The 23,892-nt window shown below is 39.8% G+C and overlaps 1 protein-coding gene across 1 annotated transcript in view; it reads right to left on the minus strand.

Moving 5' to 3' along the window:
• Positions 1-299: 299 nt before the first annotated feature.
• HSD17B2 (hydroxysteroid 17-beta dehydrogenase 2) overlaps positions 300-23,892 on the minus strand; it is a 54,164-nt gene continuing 30,571 nt past the window's right edge. Inside the window, exons 3-5 of the mRNA XM_011356638.2 lie at positions 18,819-19,004; positions 4,579-4,716; positions 300-743 (exon numbers count right to left, since the gene is read on the minus strand). Coding sequence (XP_011354940.1) covers positions 382-743; positions 4,579-4,716; positions 18,819-19,004 — 686 coding nt within the window. The 3' untranslated portion in view covers positions 300-381. The remainder of the gene's footprint in view (positions 744-4,578; positions 4,717-18,818; positions 19,005-23,892) is intronic.

Here is a 23,892-nt window from a genome sequence, read left to right on the forward strand (position 1 = left end):
GCTAGCTCTGTGGCAAGGAACTAGGAGGTTAACCTCTCTGATCCTAAATTTCCTTACTCATTAAGTGGGGGTGAATATACCTATCTCAGTTCTCATCAGAGAACTGAGATAGGTATATTCACCCCCACTTAATGAGTAAGGATGATGTCCATAGTCCACTGATGAGAACTAGATGAGAGAATATCTGAAATATATCTGGCGTAGAGCAGGCACTCAATCGATGCTCTCCACAGTGGCAATTTCTACTCTCCAGGCTTCTCATCACTAAGTCCCATTCAGCCAACAGAGTTCACAGGAAATGCAAGGTATGAAACCACAACTTTAATGGGAAGCTCAGATTTCCTTTTCATTCCAAGACTAAAACATTTCCCACTTATTTGTCTACATGGCTTTATTCTTCCAGTTAGGCATTCTTAGGGCTCTAGGCATACTACTTACAAAGAAATTAAATTTTTTGTTGAAATAATCAAATATGATTGTTGGGCTAAAGGAAACAAAGTAGATCCACAGGTAAGCGCCTGACCCCGGTGTGTAAAAGGTAAAGGGTCTCTTAGCAGAGATAGCATGCTGGATGTTCAGGAGCACAGGGGTCAAGTCCGTATGGCCGTACTTGTTGATTAAGTTGAAATAATTTCGTTGCATAAGGATATAGTCCTGGCCATAGTCCTCCAGCACATCAGGGGTGAGGTGATCTAAGATGTCCTTCTCCAGCTTGTCCCACATTTCATTTGTGCCCATGATATCTGGGAGGCAAGAGAAAAGGGAGATTCAGATGCTAGGAAGGCCCAGACAAGCACAGCCACTCCCTAACGGAGACGCAGGCTCTTGTGATTGGCTTTTGTTGGGCAGGAGAGGCATTCCCAAACACCTTTTAAAACATGTGCTTTATAATAGTACTTATTATATTTTTTTAACAGAAGTGTACACAGATGACTAGGTTTCCACAAACTGAGTAGCCCATGTAAGCAGTAACCAGATGAAGGACAAACCTGCCTCCGAGTCCTCAGTCTCAGCGCCCTTTCCAAGAGCCACTGTCCCAATGAACAGAATAGAGTAGTTTTGCCTGGCTTTGGACATTATTTGAATGGAATCATACATTATGTTGAGAGAGTCATCCATGTTACTGTGTAGTCATTCTCATAGCTGCATAGTTTTCCATTGTGTAAATATGCCACAAATTATTTATTCATTATACTGTCATGGGCATTTGGGTTGTTTTCAATTTGGGACTCTTAGAAATCATGCTGTCACAAACATCGCAGTACATATCCTTTCGTGACTATTATATACAATATAAAATGTAATGTATATACTATAATATATATTATATATAAATTATGTATAAACATATTGTGAATAATAAGTAAATAGTAAAGAGGTGTATATGTTTTAAAATTAATCTCCTTTGAGGTAACTTATAGTTTTGTGTGTCTTTTTACATTTTCTCCTTGTTCATGCCAACATATACACACATAGAAGGCTTTGGTTTCATACTAAATTACCAGTAACAAACAAAAAACAAAAAGGATCATACTATACACATTTTCCAGGAATTTGCTTTCTTATTTGTTTGTTTGTTTGTTTGTTTGTTTGTTTTTGTTTAGTAACAAATCACAAACCGGCCACCTGGTCCATAGCTACAGATTTAAACCAGAGTAGCAGAATTTTCCACTGAACGGCTTTTAGTCAACCACTCATCTATCAAAGGACTTCCCCACAGTTATTAGGTTTCACCATTTTAGGTGGCTCTGCCATAAATCACCTTACACAATTTATCCTGTTGTATTTCGGCATTTACTTATGCCCCCAAAATGCTGCTACCTGGTCAAAAGGCACACTCATTTTGAATTTTATTAGCTACTGCTACATTCCAGGAAGATTGCAGCAACCCATGCTCCCTCCTGCAAAGTATGTGATAGCTGGGAGATTGCTGTGAGGATTGCCTTTGTTTGTGAGCTTGGGTGATTCTCCTGAATCAGGACTGCAGGGGATCCTTGCTGTGAAATGTAAGCCAGAGAAATCCAATTATACTCATGGGAATGCAAATGGAGTTTCAATTGTTGATTTCTTTTCATGAAGGCACAAATCATATTTAAAGAAATGATTACCCTGGCAATTACTCTGGAGGCTTCTGGGTCATGAAAAACAGGTTTGTATGAACTATTGTTCCTCCAACTACCTCTCCCCTAGTCTCTGCTTTCACCGGCTGGAGGATTCCTTTCCCTCTCCACCTCCTCTTTAAACACCTCATGGACTTTCTAACCACTCTTTGTGGGTATCCTGTCTAGAGTCTCTAAAGCTCCTTACTGGGGACAAGCCACCAGCTCTTCATATGCCACTCACACACACACACATATGTGTGCGTGCACACACACACACACACACACACACACACACACACGCACGCACCAATCCCCTGCTTCTCTGGGGCTACACACAATGAAATTGTTAAGACTACCTGCATCCAAATCCCATCTCTGTCTCGTATTGCTTCATACCAGCCCCGTGGCTTGGGAAATTCCTTAACTTCTCTAAGCCTCAGTTTTCTCTCTACAAAATGGAATTACAACGCCTACCTTATAGGTAAGGATCAAGTGAGATTGTGCATGTAAAGTGCTTAAAACCTGCTAAGCATGCAATATGTTTTAGCTATTCTTATTGCAGGGCACTACAAAATCTGGTATGACTCCTTGAAAGTCTTCAGAAGCTCTTTATGTCTCTGAAGTTTCCTTTTGCTCCCCATTCAGGCATCATTCTCCAAATTTGAGTCCTTAGCCCTCCGTTGTCTAGCTTCTTGCCTTCAGATTGGCCATCGAATATCAGCTTGAAGCTTAGGGCAGTGTGATATAAAAGAAAGAATCTGGACACTGAATCTAGGGATCTAGTTTCAAATTTCCCACCATCACAGTGTGCCAAATACCCAAACTGGGGTATATATTACCCACCACACCTCAACGTCCTCACCTGGTAAATTATACCAATTAAGACACATATGAAAAGGTTGGGAGTATAAGTTGGAACAATATTTTAGAAAATGGTTTGGTATTATTTGGTAAAGTTGAAGATAACTAACTCTATGATCCAGTCATTCCACTCCTGGATATGTGTCGTAGGAAAAATTATGTACATATACGTGTGCCAGAAAGTTCATAGCTGAATTCTTCATAGTTGTCCAAAAGTGACCCAAATAACCCAAATAACTGTAGAAAAATCGTGGCATATTCACAGAATACTATACAGCAATGAAAAAGAATGAACCACAGCCATACACAATATAGATGAATTGTGGAAACGTAATGTTCAGTGAAAGAAAACAGATGAAAAAGAATGCAAACATGTCAAAAATCAGTATAGCCAAACTCTATTGTTTGGGGATACATGTATGAATGTAACACAGTAAAGAATAGCAAATAAGTGATTATTACAAAAAGTAAGAGAGTAGTCACATGTTGAAGATAGGAGAGAGCTATGACTGAAGAGGACCATATGAAGGTTTCTGGGCACTAGAGATGTTTTATTTTTTTTACCTGGATGTTAAATACACGAGTTTTTATGTTATTAAACTATGTGTATATATGATATATTTCTCAATTAAAAAAATAAATAAGATCAACAGCATCAGAAAAGAATATATGGAAAGTAGCTAGTGTCTGAGAAGAGTAGCTCCCCCGAAATGTTAGCTATAACAATTTTGGTGAATTCTTGAAACTGTAACTACAGGGTTGCTCTCTGGTCCAAATGGAGTCACATCTCTGTGTTGGAAGTTTTCTTTGGCTGTGTCACCAAACCCTCAATCCTCCTGCCAAGTTCAAAATCAAATTTATCATTTTCCCCCTTATACTAGCTGTTAGTCAGCTTTCTTCTCTCTGTGTCTTCCATCCCAGTCTCTCAGTCTGTCACATTTGGCCTTATCTTTGACTCACTCAATTCTCTTCCCTGCCCAGGGAGTCCCTAAGGTCGTAACCTTTCTCAAGACTTCATCTTCCCTCTATCCATTCTTATTGCCATAGTCTAGCCTCTCAACTCGAGTGGCCCAGGTCTTTTTCTATTACCCTCATAGAATAGGCCTTTCGCCCAATCTTGTTCCTCCTGGTTAACATTCAAACCTCTAGGGTTTGTTCTTTAGTGTGTTAAAAATCCTTCTTAATATGGGGCCTTTTATTAGACAGGCTCTTTTACATCTTCACTTAAATCACAATTAATTGATTGATGGTCTAGAACCAAGGACTGAGCCATAGAGGTGAGTCTACATCTGCCCAAAGTTCAGAAATTCAGGGATGGGAGAGGAGGGGATGGCCATCTCTTCAGAGGTAGAAGGGAGGTAGGTCATATTCTTCAAAGGGGAGGAGGTAGTGTTTGAAAAATATATGACATTAAACTTAAGTACTTTGTGGAAGGATGCAGGTGAGCAACCAACAATTGAAGAACCTGGCCCTTGCCCCTCTATTCTTAAAAGAGACCCAGTCATCTCAGCCCCTCCTTGGGTGACCTCTGAGAGGTTCAGGTCAAGCAGAACGAAGGACTTTTAACATTCCTTCTAGGACAAACATTGCAAGTCTCTTAGGCTTAGATACCTACTTGTTTTGAAGCTTCCAGGCTGGATGACAGAGACTTTAATTCCCCATTCTGCAAGTTCTTGTCTCATAACTGCTGAAAACATGCTCAGAGCCGCCTTGGATGAGCCATAGGCTGCCAGCTTTACCATTGGGACACTTCCTATTAAAATAATGGGAGAAAAAAAAATCAGGTCTGATATTTTTAGTTGTTCATCGACTAAGTATTTAAAAAGCACCCACCGCATGCCAAGAATTGGTATGAGTGGTGACTAAGGCAGAGAGGGGCCCTCTGTGCATATTCTTGGTCACAATTATTTGTCTGGCTTCCTTTGTTTCTGCCTTCATGGCTGCTTTATCACAGATAGTTCAGTGACAAACCAAGTGTATGGTTCAATCTCTCCCAGCTTCTAAGCTAAATGTGATTTAGGTGGCATAAAGAGCACCTGCCCCAGCCTCTGACTTTTCTGTTCGGCCAACTACATTCTGAGGTTCTGGGTAGACATATCTTTGGGTGGGGCAGGAGGAAGACACTGTTCAGCCCATTACAACACCTGTAGTTGAACAAATTCGTTTTAATGCTTGCTGCAACAAGGAGTTACACACCCCATGGGAATCATGGGGCTTCTCTGTAAGAGGATATGAGAAAGGACTTATTCTAGGAGGGCTAGCTAAGGTTGGGTGGGGGAAGATGTTCTTTATCCTACCTAAATCACATTTAGTTTAGAAGCTAAGTGAGAAGCTAAGTGAGATCCTTAAACAGGATCTATCAATGGACCAGCTATGAGGGAGGAGCTATGAAAGGCAGAAGCAAAGGAAGCCAATAAAGTGAAATAAGTCAAAAAAAGTGAAGTAACCTTATATGGAATAAATGCCTCATTGCAGATGTAATTAAGGTACAGATCTTAAGATGAGCTACGCCCTAAACCCAGTGATGGGTGTCCTTGTAAGAGATGATAAAGCAGAAGAAACACAGAGAAACAGGGGGAAAGTCCATGTAGAGATGGAGGCAGAGAATGAAATGATGCTGCCACAAGCCAAGGAATGCCTAGAGCCACCAGAAGCTGAAAGATCAAGAAGGTGTTCTCCCTTAGAGCCTTCAGACAGAAGATCTCGCCTACTCTTTCTTACTACTTTAGTAAATCTACAATGATCTTAATAAAATTTTCAATTTTAAAAAAGAGCAAAGTATCTGCACTCCCACGTTCATTGTAACATTATTTACAATAGCCAAGACATGGAAACAACTGAAGTGTTTCTCAACAGATTAATGGAGAAAGAAAATGTGGTATAATATATGCAAAGGAATATTATTTAGCCACAAAAAAACAAGGAAATCATACTATTTTCAACAACACAAATGGACTTTGAGGGTCTCGAGGGAATTACATAAAGTGAAATAAGTCAAACAGAGAAAGACAAATACCATGTGATCTCACTTGTATGTGGAATCTAAAAAACCAAACTCACAGATACAGAGAATAGATTGGTGGTTACCAGAGGTGGTGGGTGAGGGCGGGGGTGGTCAGTGAAATGGGTGAAGGTAGTCAAAGGGTATAAACTTCCAGTTATAACATAAATAAATTCTGGAAGTGTAATATACAGTAACTCCTCACTTAAATCATCGATAGGTCTGCAACTTTAAGGAAACCACATATAACAAAACCAATTTTACCAGAGGCTAATTAATATAAACAATAGATAAGTTCCTATGGCATCTCATTAACATTTTAATGAAACTATATTGAACAAAACATTATTCCCAGACCTGCTGTATTGCACAGTGACTATAGTTAATACTATATAGTATATTTGAGAGTTGCTAGGAGAGCAAGTCTTAAAAATTCTCATCACAAGAAAAAAGAATTTGTAACTACATGAAGTAATGCATGTTAACTAACCTAATGTTGTAATCATTTCATAATATATATGTTGTACACCTTAAACTAATACAACGTTATATGTCAATTATATCACAATAAAATTGGGGGGGTCAGTGGGGAAGAGCATAGGTGTTGAAGTAGAGATATCTGAAATAGTTAATGTCAATTATCATCATTTTTCTTACATTATTATTAAATCTTTGGTCTGGCTTACATCATTTCCTTTTGAGAAATACAGGCACACCTCAGAGATATTATGGGTTTGGTTCCCATAATATCAGCAATAAAATGGGTTGTAATCTTTTTGCTGGAAAAGGCCTTGCTTTCAACTTGTGAGAAAAAAAAAAAAACCCCACATTTGTGAAGCACAATAAAGCAAAGCACTATAAAACTAGGTATGCCTGTACTGATTCTTACCTCCCTGTTTTTATAGGAAGGCTGTCAGTCAACGGTTCTGTCCTTGTTAAGAGAGGCAGACTGGCCAATTACAATACCTCATCCCCTGGGGATGGAGATTGGGTCGGTGCTGTGCATGTGACCTGAATTGAGCCAGAGTCCTGATATAGTAGTGGGAAGGAGTCCTGACAGAACCACCAGGGGCCACTTTTGCTACCACACAGGAGAAGGTCAGCAAAGGAAAACAGAGCAGCAAAGAGGGGAGAGCAGAGAGTGGGAGGTGCCGGCTGAGGAGGGAACCGGGAAGTGGAGATGGGAGAGGGTTGCAATAATGTCTTAAAACTTGGTTCCAGACAGTTGGTAAACTAATAAATTCCTTTTTCCTTTTTTTGTTGAACCTAGTTGGAGGTTTACCTGTCACTTAAAAGAAACAGTCCTGAGATTTAGTTGATGAAATATAAATATAGCATCTCACATCAAACTTTTAAGCTCTTCCGCAGATGACCAGCTGATTCTTATTTAAGTGATTTTTAGTTTTACAAAATCTTAAAGTTGCAAATGCAACTCTTTCCTTTTACTGGTGAGAAAGGCCAAAGAATTCATAGCAACTTGTTCAAAGTTGCAACCCAGTTTGTGGGGTTATATCGTTCTCACTTCACAGTTTTAACAGATGTGGTGAGCTGGCGAGCTAGTAGGCAGGTTAACAAGGGCCAGCTGTTAACAGCTAATTCTGAAGCCAGCACTGCCTATATTCAAGTCTTAGCTCTGCGATTGATGAGTAAAATAAATTAAAAATAGGAAAATCATTTCATGTTCATGTGCTTTTGTTTTTAATCTTTAAATTAGGAATAATGATAGTACATGCATCATAGGATTGTTGTGAAAGTTTAAAGGATTAATATATTAGAATAGTACCTGGCACAAAGTAAACTTCATATAAGAGCTTCTTATTATTAGTGCTTCTCAAGGTTTTTACAATAATATCTCAATACTCCAAAGGGATCCACATGTTCCATGTTTCTTAAAATAATAAGTGCACCTGTTCAGGATCTCCCATAATAATTGTTTATTATGTGGATTACTAGGACCTACCCTAGACCTACTGGATCAGAATCTACATTGAAAATCAATCCAATTCTTTTGAATACTAAACCTTAAACCATTACATTAGAGCAGTACTTGCTTAGGAGTTATTAAAACTGAATTCTTGGTCTCCCCTAAATAAATATCTATCGTTGATAAACAATTCAGAACTTTGGGTCACCTGTTGTTAGTAGATGACTTAACAGAATACCCAGTCAACAATAGGACTTGTTTTAACCAACCACGTACAGACCTCTAGACTCTTTCCACCATTCCTGACTACAAATTGTCTATCCTTACTTAGCGTAATTACCATGAATGTAGCATCTAGAAGATACCAGAGTCCCCCACCCAGCTTTTCTATCTGGAGAGCTACTCGGTGACTGTGCGCTGGCAAGTGAATACGCTCAGCATTCATGTTGTTGATCACTCTGGTGGTCACTGTCTTTCTTTTGATGTTATGGTATACTGTTGGTCATGGCTAAAACTGAGGGAGACTTGAAATTACAATTTTGGAGCTTACGGAAAAATGGTGGAGACCCTCTACCCTACCCCCACCCTTCTCTGCCTCTCCTCCTCACCCTGACCCCTGCAGTGAGCTCAGACTTGGTCTTTGCCTGACTCTCTTGGTGTGGCATAAGAAATAAATTAGAAACATTGCCTAAAGTTCTACCAGCCAAATGTTCTTGATGTCCTTTAAGGTAACACAAGCCCTCAAAAACTTCTAGTCTCAAAGATCAACACCTACTTGGAAATCTTTCTTTTTCCTAATATAAAGCTAACATAGGAATTACGGAAGTGTTCTCTAAGTGAATAATACCCTGTTAACACAGCAGGGGGCAGATATAGTGCAACTTTTCATCTTGAGGTTCTATAGGTGTATAAGTAGGGTGTGATATTTTGATTTATAATAAATATATATTCTGTCTTTTTCCCGGTTCTGGCGCAGAGCTCCTAAAACTTGGAATTTCCTAAGTGCTGAGAGCAACAAAGGTGTCTTTTGTTATGTCAATGAGGTGACTCAGAATTTACTGTAGGATGGGGGCTGGTAGCTAGGGAGTCAACCATGTGATTAGAGGGTTGAAGCTTTCAATCCTTTCTCCCTCCAACCTCCTGGGAGGGGAGAGAGGCTGGTGATTTGAGATCTATTACCAAAAATAGACAGGTGGTAGATAACCTGGGCTTGCAACTAGCAACTAGCATCTGAAGTGGGGGTGGTGGAATAGTCTTGTAGGACTGAGCCCTTAACCTGTGAGATCCGATGCTATTTCCAAGTAGATATCAGAATTGAGATGAATTGTAAGATGCCCTGCTAGTTTCTGAGCTTTGTTTGTTGGTGTGAGGGAACCGCCCCCTCCCTACATTGGAATTAGATGCAAAACACTTTTATATAGGGGTATCAGGGTACCATACCCACAGCAGCTTTCTCGTTCTCTAATACCTTCACAAGCCTTGTCCTGAATGAGCTTGTCTCAAGAGGATGTAATGAGGATTCCCAGCCAGTTTCAGCCTCCTCCAAGGTCATCTGGAGTCAACTTGTCTTGCTCAATTCTTTGTTTGAGATATCAAGAACCTGGATAATGTGCCAGGAGAGGACCCCACTCTCCGGTAACAAACTCAGGTAACAAAGTCCATTCCTTTATTGCACGTTTCCAAGCTGAAGCACACAGACCAACCACATGCCCAGAGAAGTAGTATAACAAAGCAAAATGCTCAGTCTCTCTGACTCCATCTTGTTCAAGCCTGTGTTGTTCCATGGTCTTCAGGCTAATAGCGCTTGCTTTGTCTTGCATATAGACATGCTAATCATTAGAAAAATTCTGCTTGCAGCTTGAGCTTTACAAAAACAGTCCCTCCTCTTGACATTAAAAAAAAGCCTAAACACCATATTTTCTTAAGATGGATTTAAGAATTAGGTCGCCCATCTTCTTGGTTGGCTCCCTCTCAATCAATAAGCCTTTCTTTCCTCCAAACTCTGACATTTTGAGTTTGGGCCTTTCAAAGAATCGGGCACATGAAATTTGGACTGATAACGATTTGGCTAGCCAGCCAGGAGGTAGTGCCCATGGCAGACTGGCCCAGGCTAGGGTTCCCCTCTGTGAGTCGGAAGCAGCTGCCAACACTGTTTTGCCATGAAAGATCTGGAGGGACTTTCCCTAGCAGGCTCTGGCTGTCCTTGGTACAAGGATCATGTGGAAGAAGGAGAAATCTTTGACTTCGGTCTACCATCTGTTTTGCTTGTGGGGTAAGTTGCTCTGGTGTGAGCAGCTGGGAATCCTTCTCTATGTGCACTTTGTCTCTGGGGCAAAGCCATCTGCACTCTTCGGACCTCCGTCTGAGAATAGGCAGGATTGTCGGACTGTGCCCATTTGTTTGTTGTCTCTCTCTGTGAGCCTACGAGCTCAGTTTGGAAGTAGGATGAGTCGCCCTCCCATGTACAACCAGAAACTCTCTTCCCCTCCATTTGGACTTTTCCCATGGGATAAGCCAATTTGTTTTACATTTGTTAGGGTACTCTGTTGGAGAGGGGACTGGTTTTAGGACTTGTACCTGATTTGTAAACTGTTTCAGTTGCACTTGTTTGGCTTTTTAAATTTGAAATTGTAACTTGCCTAGTGTATCTGAGTCTTTTTTAGGAGAGTACTCCATTTATTGTCTTGTGTGTCATTTGTGTGTCAATCTGAGTTTTCTCCAATCCCTCATCCTCCAGACATGTGGCAGCCACCATCTTGTGCTCAGACTCCATTCCTGGCACCATCTTCCTCTAGGAAAATTTGCCACTTTAAATTCAGGAGATCTGAAGCTGCTCTTTTTACTCTTTAAGCTTTTCAGTTTTATTTTGGACACTTACTTCTGTTTTTTGTGTTTGTCAAAAAATCCACCTTACAGGGCACCTCACTGGCTTCTCATAGACAATGGAATGCACTCTTTGATTAAAAGTTAATTTTAAAGCTGCTTTAAAGGAATTCTTATCAAAGCATGCAAAGCTGTGGTCATCTGAGCAAAATACTTCTGAGTTTTGCCTTGTACCTGAGACATAAAAGCTAGCATTTTAAAATGAAAGCTATGAGATCTCTGTCAATGTTTATCTTGTATTTTTATGTATGTCTATGTAAGTTTTATATATGGCATATTTTTACCACTGAATGGTATTGCTAATTTGTAATGTTAACTTGGCTTAAACGAGTGCTTATATAAGAATTCTCACAAATATAACAGAAACTAACCCAAATGCTTTTTGGAATTGCATGATGTAGGAAAATATTTACTATTAAAACTGGTTTTGAGTTTGGTTTGGTTAAATGGGTCATGTTATTTCTGTTGCAAAATTTCATCAGGAAAAATAACTCGGTATGATAAAACTTTCATGAGTAATCTAAACAACTGTTAGGAGCAAGTAAGTTAAATGTAAGTAAGATAAAAAGTTGTGTTTAGACTTAAATGGGTTTTAAAATCTCTTTGATAACTTGGAACTTTAAAGTTTTGTTAGCTAAATTAAATGGGATATTCATTGAATGGCTAAGTCATTACCAAATAAGAACTCTGAAGAAGGAAGTTTTATGTGTGGTCAAGCTTATTAAGATTAAAATAAATTTAATCAAATGAAATTAAATATTAAAAGTAAGCTGATGCAAAATGAGGGTTAGATTTTCTCTCTGCTAATAAGGAAACAGTTTCTTGGACTATTCATCTGCTACAGATATTATGAAAAAGTTTTCTGCCTAGAAAACAAAGATTCTGTGCTTTATCAAAATGATTTTCTGTGTTTCACGTTGTCTTAATCAAGTTCTTGGCTTCTTAGGAAAACTAAGTGTCTTCAATAGTAAGAACTAAGTTTTTCTAATAATTATGTAAGCTTCGGTGTTTGAAATTTTCTTTTCTCACTATGGGTAAATAAATAATTTGATATTGTTTCGTAATGATATATGATCTTTTTGGTCAAGTATGTTTGACAGCCTTCCCAGGGTTCAAATATTAAAAGGAGTTTTTTTTCTTAACCTGGAAATGGCTTTGGGTTGTTCCAATGGGCCCCTGGAACACCTTGAAAGATTTGTTTTCTCTCCTTGCAAGAGAGAAATATTAAACTAATTTGGCTTATTTTTGGTGGGTTAAAAATCACATGAGAAGTTTTTTCAAATAAAGATACAATTATGTTGCATTTATATGCATATATTCTCATTACTAAATGAATGTTCTAGAGATCATAACCTCCAAGAGTCTACAATGTCCTAATGTAATATTTTCATTTGGTATCTTAAAATGTTATGTTACAGAGAAAAGTAAATTCCTTTGTTAATTGATTTATAATTGGATCAATAACCATGTCATTTTAAGGGTTTTTAAAATTTGTTTGTTCGTTTTGACATTTACGAACAGTCATTGTTTTACTCTGATGCTTTTGCAAATATGTTTAATCTTAAGAATGATCCATGGAGAGGACTCTGACTTATTCTAAAATACATGTTTCTGAGAATAAATTTTCAGATCATACCTTTAAACTGGATGAAGATTTATAGAACCCTAAGGAATAACTGGATTCATAAAATACTGGCAAATGATCAGGATAAACGAGAATTAATTACATGGGACTGAATAAACTAAGAATAATTAATTTTTTAATAACTTTTTATTTGAAATATTGCTGTTTTTTAAAAATCTTTGTTTTCCAGATATAAGAAAACTTGTTTTTCATTGATTACCTATGACTTAGAGCAATTTGGTAAATTATACCTTTGTAAGCAGTATTAAAACATTTATATTTTTCTCTCTACCTGATTCCTCCAAAATTGAAGACTCTGAATGAGTATTATTTTTTTCATGGCAATATGGTTGTCTGCATAAATTTAGTAAGAATCTGTTCTCTTTATAACAGGATACAATTGGAAACTTGTTTTTATTACTAAGTCATGGAAAACGTGGAATGTCATGTTTGTGAGAGACATGCATAGACTCGGATGTGACCAGAAATCTTTCAGGACTTAAGACTGACTTTGCAAGGCAATAAAAGCTCCTTGAAAAACAGCTTGGTACCCTGCTTACATGATTCACAGTAGTCTTTCCTGGTTGCTTTTCTGGGCGATACGAAAACAGAACCTCAAGACATTTTGAGGGACCTCAGAACCTGAGGAATTCATTCAAATCTATAAGTATTGCAGGCAAAGTCTGATGACAAGGATGGGGCTTGGCTTCTTAGCCTTGAGAGGCTAATTAAGTTTAATATGGATATGATCAATTGCTATTCTTATTGTATTTATGCAAATAATCGGACCAAATTGATTGAAACTGGACTTATGCAGTAGATAAAATAGTCTTAATTTGGCTATCTTTGATAAAAACAAGGATGATTTTAGAGAGAAAAATTATGTTTCTATAGAAACTAAAATACACAGTTGTGGATGTTAGATTCTAGTTCAGTTGACTATCTTTAGAGTTTTATTTTTCACCTGTAAACAACTGGATCCTGAATTCTTACGGTTTTCTTAAATATTTGGCTATAACCCTCCAATCTAATATTCCATTTTCTCCCATCTTTTGCCTTGGAATTGTTGAGAACTGAAACTTTTTTCCTGAGCCTTGCTATTACAAACTGCAGCTAGATGATATGATATAAACTTGAGACAGCTTTCCAGACTCAGCAACTGGTTTATAATTTGCTCTGATCATTAACCTTCTTTTTTTTGTTTTCATAAATCTTATCAAATACTGATGTTATGGAATTTAACCATAAAGTCGGCCATTTAGCCCATTCTGCTCAAGCTCTAAGACTTCAACACTTAGAGTCCTTAGCACGTGTGTCCTTAGACAAAAGTATTGCTTTAGATTACAGATTAGGTGAACAAAGAAGTGTTTGTGCAGTAGCCAAACTCATCATGCTTTAGGCCCTGGGAGACATAATAACAAAAGTTACTCTTTTCTCTTTGTCTCATATTAGGATACAGGTGTCCTGGCCTGCTGCTACATCTACCATTGCTCTCTCTGCTTGTAAATTGAACACCCAGAATGCCCGCCTCTTAACTGCACCTGAACCCAATTGCCCTTTGTCCCCAAGATTGAGGAATTAACAAAAAAGGGGAGAATCATAACAGTGAAATGCTTTGTCTCTCTGACTCCCTCTTGTTCAAGCCTGTGTTGTTCCATGGTCTTCAGGCTAATAGCGCTTGCTTTGTCTTGCATATAGACATGCTAATCATTAGAGGAATTCTGCTTGCAGCTTGAGCTTTACGAAAACAGCCCCTCCTCTTGACGTAAAAGAAGACTGAACTCTATACTTTGTTAGGATGGATTTAAGAATTAGGTCACCCATCTTCTTGGTTGGCTCCTTCCCAATCAATAAACTTTTCCTTCCTTCAAATTCTGACATTTTGAGTTTGGGCCTTTCATAGCTTTGAGTCTACAGGTTTGTTCATCTTTAGACATGACCAGCAGAAATTTGAGACTAATTGCATCTGATGATTCTTTTGTAATCCAATAATCTCTGGGAATGGGACAAAGTATTGAGTATCAAAATATGGGACCTTGTTACTCAAAGCATGATTGAGAACTACAGCAGCAGTTGGGAATCCATTGGAAGTATGAATCGTCGGGTTCCACTCCAGACCTAATTGAATCAGAAATTCTGGGGGTGGATGCAGAATTTTTTTCTTATTGAAGTAAAATACATATAACATAAAATTCACCATTTAATCATTTTAAGATATACAATTCAGTAGCATTTAGTACATTCACAATGTTGTGCAACCATCACCACTGTCTAGTTCCATAATAATTTCAGTGCCCCAGAAGGAAATCCCACACCCATTAAGCAATCACTTCTCATACCGTCTCCTTTCAACCCCTAATATGCTTTCTATCTCTATGAGTATGCCTAATTTAGACATTTCATATCAATGAGCCCAATATGTGGCCTTTTGTGTTTGGCTTCCATCACTTACCATAATCTTTACAAGGTCCATCCACTCTATACCATGTATCAGTGCTTCACTCCTATTTGTGGATTAATACTATTCCAGTATGGATAGACCACATTTTTATCAATTCACCAGTTGATAGATCTTTGAGTCATTTCCACCTCTGGCTATTATGAATAAAGATACTATAAACCTCCATGTGCAAGTTGTTTGAACACCGATTTTCTGTTCTCTTGTACATATACTTAGAGGTGGGATTGCTGGGCCACAATTAACTGTTTAACTTATTGAGGAACCACCAAATGTTTTCCTCAGAGGCTACACCATTTTACATTCTTACCAGCAATTCAGGAGAGTTCCAATTTCTCCACACCATTGCCATCAAGTGTTGTTTTCAGGTTTTTTGATTAAGCCGTTTTAGTGGGCGTGAAATGTTATCTCATTGTAGTTTTGACTTCCTGTAGTTGTTTTTTAAGTAGCCCTCCTGGTGATTCTAAAACATCTGAAGTTTGATAAAGCTGTCCAGAGATGAGTAGTATCTACTTAAGAACTAGTGATAGAAATGCAGACTCTTCAGTTTCCCCTCATACCGACTCAGTCAAAATCTACATTTTAACAGAGATCCCAGGTGATCATACAGTGTTTGAGAAGCATTTGTATAAGAGACAGGCTTAAATTGTTAACACCTCCCCACTCATTTAAACACACTAGAGTAGAGTCTGTTTTTTGTCCCCCGTGTTCCTCATATGTCTTTGTTTGATAGTCTGGAAAAGTGAGAACAACACAGAACTTAGAGTAAAACAGACAGACCAGGTTGGTTACCAGCCCTGACTCCAGTGCTTACTAGCTGGATTTATCTGGACTCGAGGGTCCTTGACATAGAAAAGGAATCAATACCCACATCCTGCAGACCTTCAAATTAAGTGACTTCTGGCATCTAATACAACTTAGCGCAAAGAAGTTTCCTCGGTCTTATTCTACTCTCTTCCCTTTTCCTTAACACTAGCCTTGCTATTATGTGAGAGTTTCAGGGAAACAACTCTCAGCTTTGGCTTCTTTATATCATGGAACAGCTGAGGTGCTGGCTGAATGATTAGCCAGATGATTCCTTTCAGGCAGCCAGCTCAGCAAGAAAATGTCCAGAAATGATCTCCCAGTCAACTTATTTAAACTAAGACCAGGCACAAACCTGAAACCATGAACTCTGCTGGATACCTCTAATTTGTAGACTTGTAACAATCTCCAAGGCTACTTACTTTGTTGTAAAGTAATTTTAATCTGTTTTAACTAGTACCCGTACTCAGAATGCATAATGTATTTATATCTAAAACCAAGACCAGAGGTTCTCAACTAGAGATGATTTTGCATGAAACCCTCTAGCCAAAGTGAACATGTAGCAATGTCTGAAGATTCGTCCCCCCTGGTGCTTGATGCTACTTATATTTAGTGGGTTAAGAACACAGATGCTGCTAAACATCTTACAATGCCTCAGACAGCTGCTCCACAGAAAAAATTAGCCTCCCCGCAAATATCTATATAGCTGAGATTGTGAAACACTGCCTAGACCCAGTTGCTTGGTCACCCAACCATTAACATGATAAAGTGGACACATAAACAAGTAAGGTGATAAAATAGACATAGATTGTCCAGCTAGTAATAGAAGAGCAGTATTCAAACCACAACTGGCTCAAAATCCCTGAGTCCTGAGTTGTTTTATAAGGTTTGTTTTCAACCATTCTTGTTCAAGCCAAGCTTGCAACTGTACACAGATTTTACTCCCTGATTTCTTAAGAGGAAAACTGTCCAGAAAAGGCTTTTAGACCTCTCAAACATTTTTCAGTCGCCCTTTCTACAATCAAAAAGTTGCCTCCCAATTCCTCTGATCCTTAGTTAAATATTTATCTAACTGCCATGCCAGGATTTCAGTTTAAGAGCTATTCTATTTATGTGGGAGGGATGATAAACATGATTACAGGAGATAAAATTCTACTAGAGTAGATATGGTCAAATCTAAAAGTGGTTACCTGTTAGGGGCTAGTGTGTGACAGGGAGCAGCAGGAGTGGTCACAATTGGGTGGTGATGCCAGCAGCTGGTAGGATAAAAAAACCCACAAGTGGACAATACAGCCAGCCTCTTCCCCAGATGTCATGGTAGATGGCTTTTAGGTCTCTAACTCACTACATATCAGATGTGGCTGATGCTGAACATGTGTCATTTCATCTCATCTCACCACATCCCTAAGAAGAAGCAATTATCCCCATGGTTAACGAGGACGCTGCAACCCAGAGGTTCAGGACTTTGTCCTAGGTCACTCAATTGTCGGTGGATCAAAACCTAGGCAATTTGTCTCCGCTCCGCTTTACTGGCCTTCTCTCCTGTTTGAAACCTGATTCTAACTATATAGCTACATGATGTCTCTCTCTTTCTGTTTCTTGTTCTTTTCTTTAGGAATGAGAGATGTGGGAGGGAAGAATGTATTAATAATTTGATTGATTCTTTCATGCATCTCCTACAGAATAATTTAAAGAAATAATGTTTCTCCCCTACCCCAATCCTTATAAGAGTGAGGCAGGAGGATAAGAGTCAAGGAGAGCTTGGAAGATGGAAGAAGGTGCCATGAGCTAAGGACTGTAGGTGGTTTACAGAAGCTAGAAAAGTCAGGGAACTGATTTTTAGAGACTCCAGAAAGAACGCAGCTCTCCTAATACCTTGATTCTAGCCGAGTGAGACCTCTGATCTTAAGAACTGTAAGATAAATTTTTATTGTTTAGGCACTAAATTTGTGGTTATTTGCCAAATTTGTGGTTATTTGCCAAAGCAGCAATAGTAAAGTAATACACCTGGGTTGATGGTGCCTCTACCCATCCTCCCTGGCTGCCATCCTCCCCCCAATCCCCATTCTCACACACATTGAAAATACCTACTGTGTGGGCTGGTCTTAATACCCAGGAACTGGCTGTTCATGCCAAGGCTGACTCTGCCCAAGGTATTCCAAGCACCCCTAGTGTGCTGGCTGGAAAATTACTGCTTGGCTATCACCCATGGGAACATAGGCTATCGCCCATGGGAACATAGGCTATCACCCATGGGAACATAACATTCTAACAATAAGCTTTCTGCTTCTGTACCCCTGCTTGCACAACCGACCTGTGGGTTGACAGGTAGTGAATAGGAGAAAAATAGACCTTTGTGTTTAAGACAGAATGAGGAATGGGATTTAGGGCTTAAAAACCCTGTACGTCTACATTTCAGGGCTGCTTAATTTGGGGTCTGCGTACCCCTGGCAGTCCCAGCTGGCTGAATAAAGAGTGTGATTCCTATGACTCACTAATTCTTGGTGGTCCGTGTGTCTTTTGGGGGCTGGCGGCTACAACACTAGAGGATATCTTTTATCACACGTATGTGATGTCACATAGATGGGCATTGCTTATGAAAGGAAGATTGTTAAACCCTTGATTCAAGTTGTTGACTCTGTTCTTTCAAGTGGAGAGAGGTAAATCATCAAATGTCATGCCCTGACCCAGTTGCCTTAGATTGCAAAATAATAAGAATGATCTTATGAAAAACACATGGAGTTCTGACAGTGTCAACAGTGTGAAGACATTTACCTACTCATCTCACAGTGAACAAAAGATTGTGGCAAGTTTAGGGAGAGTTAAAAACAGATTAGCTGTAATGTTGACATTAACCATATGTGGGATTTCCTGTCCAGACTAGGAAGCTTGTACAGTGGAAGTCACTTTGTGAAGATTTGCCACAACTCCAAACTCCCAATAATGAATAGATGAGTTAGAAGAGTTTATACATGAAAAGATTTGAAAAGGAGAGAAACGTTTTATTGTATTTAGATCAACAGTAAACATACAGTTTGACCAACCTTGACCCAGCCCTGCATGAACATGTCCTGCTTTCTTGTTCAGCCCACAAAGAACTCAGCAAGCCTCCTCTTGCACAATGGTCCACCACATAAACTTGCGGAGAAGGGTCAACTCACCTGCCATGCTGCTGATGTTCACCAGCCTTCCCTTGGATTTCCTAAGAAGAGGCAAAAATGACTTCGTGACTTCCACAGCCCCAAAGAAATTCACAGCCATGCAGTTTTTGTAGTCAGTCATGGGAATGAGCTCCCCATCAATGGGCAAACCAAGGATCCCAGCATTGTTGACCACAGCCCACAGTCCTGAGAATAGAAAGGAATGGGTGAGACTGAAGAGAAGGACGATTTTTAACACTTCAAGTTCTGGGGTCAAAGGGGCCTCTTTGAGATTTAGGATCTAGGAAGATCACTCAAACTCTCAAATCTCAAGTCTTATTGAATACCTACAACCACTTACACTGAGGGACTGTGTGGGGAGTAAATTTGTGAAATATCAAACAATGTTATTTTTCGGAGGTGTTTTATCTCAAAGCCCTTTCCTACATCCATGCAGCTAGATATTTGTTATGTCGGGGAAGGGATGGCACAGCAAGGTGAAGAATATAAGTCTACTTCATGTTTCTCCCTCCAAGGAGTGTGTAGAGACAGGATAACAGCTCTAGGACAATGCAGGATGATGTAAGAGCCTCTTTTCTCTTTTCCTTAGGCTAGATTTCCTAGTCCAGAGAAACAGGAAAACTAGAGTGCAGGTGCCAAGAACTAAGAAGGTTGCAGAGTCCCAGAGCCCTATTATTTTCTCTAACCAGTCTGATCCCCTTGATCAGAATCACCAGGAGGGCTTATTCAAACACAGATTGCTAGCCCCTCCTTCAGAGAGTCTGATTTGGGATGTCCTGAGTGGGGCCTGACAATATGCATTTCTAATAAGTTCCCAGGCCTGCACCACACTTGAAGAACCACTGTCCACAAATAGTGGTTTTCAACCTTGAGTGTACATTAAGATCACTGGGTGGGGTGGGGAGAGCTTTTTAAAATCCTAATGCCCAAACTATATTCAATTAGATCAGGAACTCTGGGTGTGGGTCCCAGAACTGGTGGGTCCCAGATCTGGCTGTGACTCAGGCTTGCAGCTAGGAATAGAACCCCAGATTTAGAATGTTACATTAGTGTAGTAGGGCGCCTGTGCCTAAAATATGCAAATATAATTCAGCTTACTATATCGCGCATGTGTGGCTAAATGCCACTATTGTAGTCTGCTATGTGTGGAGCCATGCGGTCCCCTGGGGAGCTGAAGGAGAGCACAAGAAGGGGAGCAGGAGAAGTGCGCGCAACACTGCACTTCCCTCAACAGAACTGCGCTCAGCACCAAAAAGTTGGTGCCGTTTCATTATCAGGTCGGCCTTTTGTGCATTCTTCCAACTGGGCATTTCATCATCGAACCTTCCCTTCTCATTCATCTCAGTGCTGATACTGGGGTAGGGTAGAGAGGGATTAGTAGTTTTTACCTAGGCATTAGTAGTTTTTAAAATTCTCCAGGTGATTGCAATGTACAAGCAAGCTTGGAAACCATTGCCTCAAATAGTAGAAAGAGGTAACAAAAACTCCAGATGTTTCGGGGGCTGAGGGATCTGGAGCTTTGGTGAGTGACCTGGGTCTTCTTTATCTGGGAGGAACAGAGGTGACAGGACCTGGGGTGTATTTAGCTAGACGGGCCTGAAGTAGATTCTCTGCGTTCCCCCTCAGCATGATTTAGAACATTGGTTCTCAAGGCATAGTCTAGAGCCAGCAGAATCCTCATCGACTGGGAACTTTTTAGAAATGCCAGTTCTGGGCCCCCACCTCCGACCTGCTAGATCAGAGACTGGTGATCAGAAATTGTTAAAGCTCAGCATCTGGTACAACCTGCCCTCCAGGCAATCCTGATGCATGCTCAAGTGTGAGAATCTGTGGTATGTACAGGAAAGGAACGAGCCTTGGTGCTGGCAGAGGCACAGAAATGGCAGGAGGCACCAGCCCTAATGGTGCCTTTCTGATGGCATCAAGGAAGTACGTAGCAGCTAACTTATGTGAGTACTGGACAGAGCTAGACATATCCACAGGGGCATAACCACATGATGTGTTGGCAATCCAAGACTAAATGTCCTATCCTGAGGAAAATGAGATGAAGCTCAAAATGACAGAAATTGATTTTGCCACATGGCAGAAAAATGGCTCAAAATAGAAACTGAATTCAAATATATAAAGTAAAGTTACATTTCTTTCACACCCGAGGTGGTGGTCTGACATTTATGCACAATAATTATTGGGAGCATCCGAGGACCGGATGCCTCATAGGTAGTAAGAGCTCAACGCCTATTATTGAGCATGGTGATGGGTGAAGAGATGCCTCCACTAGCATCTCCAAGTGAGGGTTTTAATTCACTCAGCCTGATGCACACCTTTGACCAGTCAACACACAGACAGTAGCTTAAGAATGCCCTAGAACAGGGGTTGGCAACCTTTTTCTACAAAAGGTTAGATAATAAACATATTAGCATTAGCATTGCAGGTCCTACTATCTCAACTCTGCCATTATCATGTGAGAGAAGCCGGATTATCTGTAAATAAATGGACCTGGTCATGCACTAATGAAACTTGATGTATGGGTATTGACGTTTGAATTCCATATAATTTTACATGTGTCAAAAAAATTCTGATTTTTTAAAAAACATTTAAAAATGTAAAAAATATCCTTAGCTCACAGGCTGTATACAAAAACAGGTGGCAGAGCTATATAATAATCTTTAAATGACAAAGAGATAGAGAACAGATTAGTGATTGCCAGGGGTTAGGGATGCGAATATGGCTCTAAAAAGGTAGAATGAGAAAGGCTGATAGTGATGAAACAGTTCCGTAACTTGATTGTGGTGATTTTTGCACAAAGCTACACGTTACCAAATTGCAGAGCTATACACACATGCACATACACACTTGGCATGTATAGCTGGTGAAATATGAGTAAACTTTGGATTGTATCAATGCCAGCTTCCTGGTTTTGCTATTGTGCTATAGTTATGCAAGATGTTAATACTGGGGGAGGCTTGGCAAAAGATGCACATGATCTCCCTGTACATTTCTTTGCAACTTGATCTACAATTATTTCAAAATGAAATGATAAAAAAATGCAAGGCCAACTCTTGCCACAGAATTCTAAGCTGGCCAATCAGCTCATTATACCTATAAGACTTAATAACAGTTTCAAAATAATATTAATTAATAATTAACAATATATTAATACTAATATAGAGATATGCTGTGTAGGAACACAACACAGTTGCTGGCCCTCTTCCAGGAGCTGAGGTTTTCTAGTTTATCTACAGGTACCAGATGGTCTTTTAGCAAACATCCTTCTTGGTGATCGTAAAGCCCTCTGTTTCACTGCTCTACATTCTCTTTGATTCGGGAGGCTGGAGTTAAGAGACTTCAAGGACGGCAGGCAGAATGTGTACTGGCAATCATGTGTCAGAAGAGGATTGCTCTCCAGAATGCTGACTCCAAAACAGCATGGGCTCACACCTTTGAAAGTGTGTTCACCACACCTCTTCATTCCTGGGCTCTGGCATGGTATTTCCATATCTAGAACTCCCTGCCTTATTGTTTAATACGGTCAATACCACCCCTCTGGGTCTCACTAGAGGGGTATGTGTGAATATCTCCTTGAATAAAATACCATGAAATCAAACTCATCAGAGAAACAAGCTCAATCCAATCAGATAGCAAAAGACCACACTAGGAAAACTACCTTTCTAGAAAACGATTATACATTACTAAATTTGCTGAAAGTTGATTCCTAATAACCAACAATCGATTTTTTTCTCCTTTCATTTCTTAGATATTTATTGACTATTTATTGTGTCAGGGACTGTGCTTAATGTTGAATGAATGGAAAACAGGAGCCCTTACTGGAGACTTGTCTCATGCCAGAAACTCTTCTAATTGCTCTCTGTGTAATAACTGCTTTTTCAACTACTAAATGAAGCCAAATAACATTACTCTCTTTTTTTTTTGCAAAAGAACAAAAAAGTTGTTGGAAGTGCCGGAGGCTTCCATGAAAATCCCCCATAATGAAACCAGCGCAAGAGAAAGTAGAGCTAAGAAACAGACCGGTTCTTGATGACATTGCTTAAGTGCCTGGATCCAGACATACCTGAAGCCAACTGGCCTTTTCAGTTACATGAGCAAATACATTCCCTTCCTGCTTTAGCAACTTTGAATTGGGTCGTGTCACTTGTGTCTAAAAGAATCCTAATGGAAATATGGTTCTGGTTCTCAAGGAACCTAATGCTGAGGAGTGGGAGATAAACAGATAGTTATAATAACACAGTAATACAGGTGTGTCCAAGGTACAAGTGAGGGTCCAGAAGAGGGAGTGAATGAAAAGATCCTGCAAGAGACGCTATGTTTGAGCCAGGTCTCCTGTGGGAGTAGTGTCTGCCGGCAAGAGTCTTAGAGAAAGGGAGTGAGGCAAGAAGGAAATTTTGGCAAGAAGAAGCTGGATATGCAAAGATATGAACTAGCACATTCTATCCTGGAAACCATTCAGAATTTACTGAGTGGACCGGCAGGTATTGCAGATTAAATGTTTGGCAGGGGCATTGTCCTGAAAGCCCTTCAAATCCTTGTTAAAGAGTTCAGATTTTATTTGGTGATGGGTAGAGAACCACTGAACCATTTAATGAGACAAAGCAAAACACCTACACAGGCCTGGCCCATGGGAGGAACCCAAGACATGAAGGCTCTGCATGTCAAAGGGTTGTTAGGAGATGGATGACATTGTAAGATGTGCACATTCATTGTAAAGATTATTCTCCATTTGGAAAGTAATGGAGAAGGTAAAACCCAGATGCACGGAGATAGATCATTGCAGGAGCCCACGTGGGAGATGAGGACCTGGATTGAGCCACAGTTGCCCGGAGATGGTAGGAAGGGGCTGGGTTGATAAAGATCTAAGAGGTAGAATTGACAGGACTTGGGACCAAAATGATGCAGGGATCAAGGGTAGCTGCAGATCTAAGTGACCCTCCAGGTTGCCTGCTTGAATGACTGATGAGGTGGCAGTATTAGCATCTACACCACGAGGTGCCAGAGGGTAAACTGATTTGCAGACTGGCAGCAAAGGAAAATAAAATGAGGTCATTTTTTGACAAATCGA

This window comes from Pteropus vampyrus, unplaced genomic scaffold (genome assembly GCF_000151845.1).
Source record: "Pteropus vampyrus isolate Shadow unplaced genomic scaffold, Pvam_2.0 Scaffold29, whole genome shotgun sequence".
Classification (NCBI taxonomy): Eukaryota; Metazoa; Chordata; class Mammalia; order Chiroptera; family Pteropodidae; genus Pteropus; species Pteropus vampyrus.